This window comes from Aplysia californica, unplaced genomic scaffold (genome assembly GCF_000002075.1).
Source record: "Aplysia californica isolate F4 #8 unplaced genomic scaffold, AplCal3.0 scaffold00153, whole genome shotgun sequence".
Taxonomy (NCBI): Eukaryota; Metazoa; Mollusca; class Gastropoda; order Aplysiida; family Aplysiidae; genus Aplysia; species Aplysia californica.
In genome coordinates this window covers 335,256-336,057 of record NW_004797423.1, presented here as the reverse complement: position 1 = coordinate 336,057, position 802 = coordinate 335,256, and the positions used below count along the sequence as shown (strand labels likewise).

The following is an 802-nucleotide window of genomic DNA, read 5'->3' as shown; positions in this document are numbered from 1 at the left end:
TTTCTTGTTTTGTTTTGTTTTGTACCCTTTTCAGCATCTAGAATTTGAATTACCGTAAAATATTTCTCAAATGCATGCAACTAAAAACTTTTAAAAAGCCCATAATTTTCGGCTTAGTACATCAGAAAAAACAACTGGTCTACAATAGCTGATGACGCAAACAGATGAGGGGGTCACATACCAAACGATTATTTTTTTGTTACTTTTGTTTTCTATTTTTTGTTTTAAATAAATGTAGGTGATTTACGCTCACAACGACTTAACAACGAGAGATCAGATTATGACCTACCAGAGTGGCCATAGGCGTGGTGAAAGGCTCAGGGTACGTGAAGTTCCCGCTCATATTCAAGCCGGTCCCGTTGTCCGAGGGCACCATGAAGATAGTACCAGTATTGCTCCCCTCTCCCAGTGTCATATTGTCCGTCGAGCCACCGCTGAGAGCGCCCCCCTGGCTGTATACGCCACTGCCGGAGGCCCCCGAGATGTTGTAAGCTCCGCCGCTGAGAGCAGCAGCCGCTGTGCTGGCGATGACGATGTTGGCATCGGAGGACGGGCTCTGGGTGTAGAGAGAGGCTAGAGCCAGCGACACGGCGTGAGGCGAGAGGGTCGAGGCGTTATCCCACATCTTGTCTCTTCTTCCTCCTCGCTCCTCGCTGGGGTTTGGAGTTTTGTGATATATGTCTCTCCTTCCTCCTACCTACTCTTCTTCTTCTTCTTCTTTCCTCTTCCTCTCTCCTCCTCCCACCCTCTGTCTGTCTGTCTGTCTGTCTGTCTGTCTGTCTGTCTGTCTGTCTGTCTGTCT

The 802-nt window shown here is 48.1% G+C and overlaps 1 protein-coding gene across 1 annotated transcript; it reads right to left on the bottom strand.

The window, feature by feature from the left end:
• Positions 1 to 287: 287 nt before the first annotated feature.
• Positions 288 to 749, bottom strand: LOC106011639 (neuropeptide SIFamide receptor; the record flags this gene model as incomplete). Its single annotated transcript, XM_013081952.2, is given in 1 exon segment — positions 288 to 749. A coding segment is annotated over 1 exon segment (338 nt), but the record flags the coding sequence as incomplete, so codon positions are not given.
• Between the last annotated feature and the right edge of the window lie 53 nt (positions 750 to 802).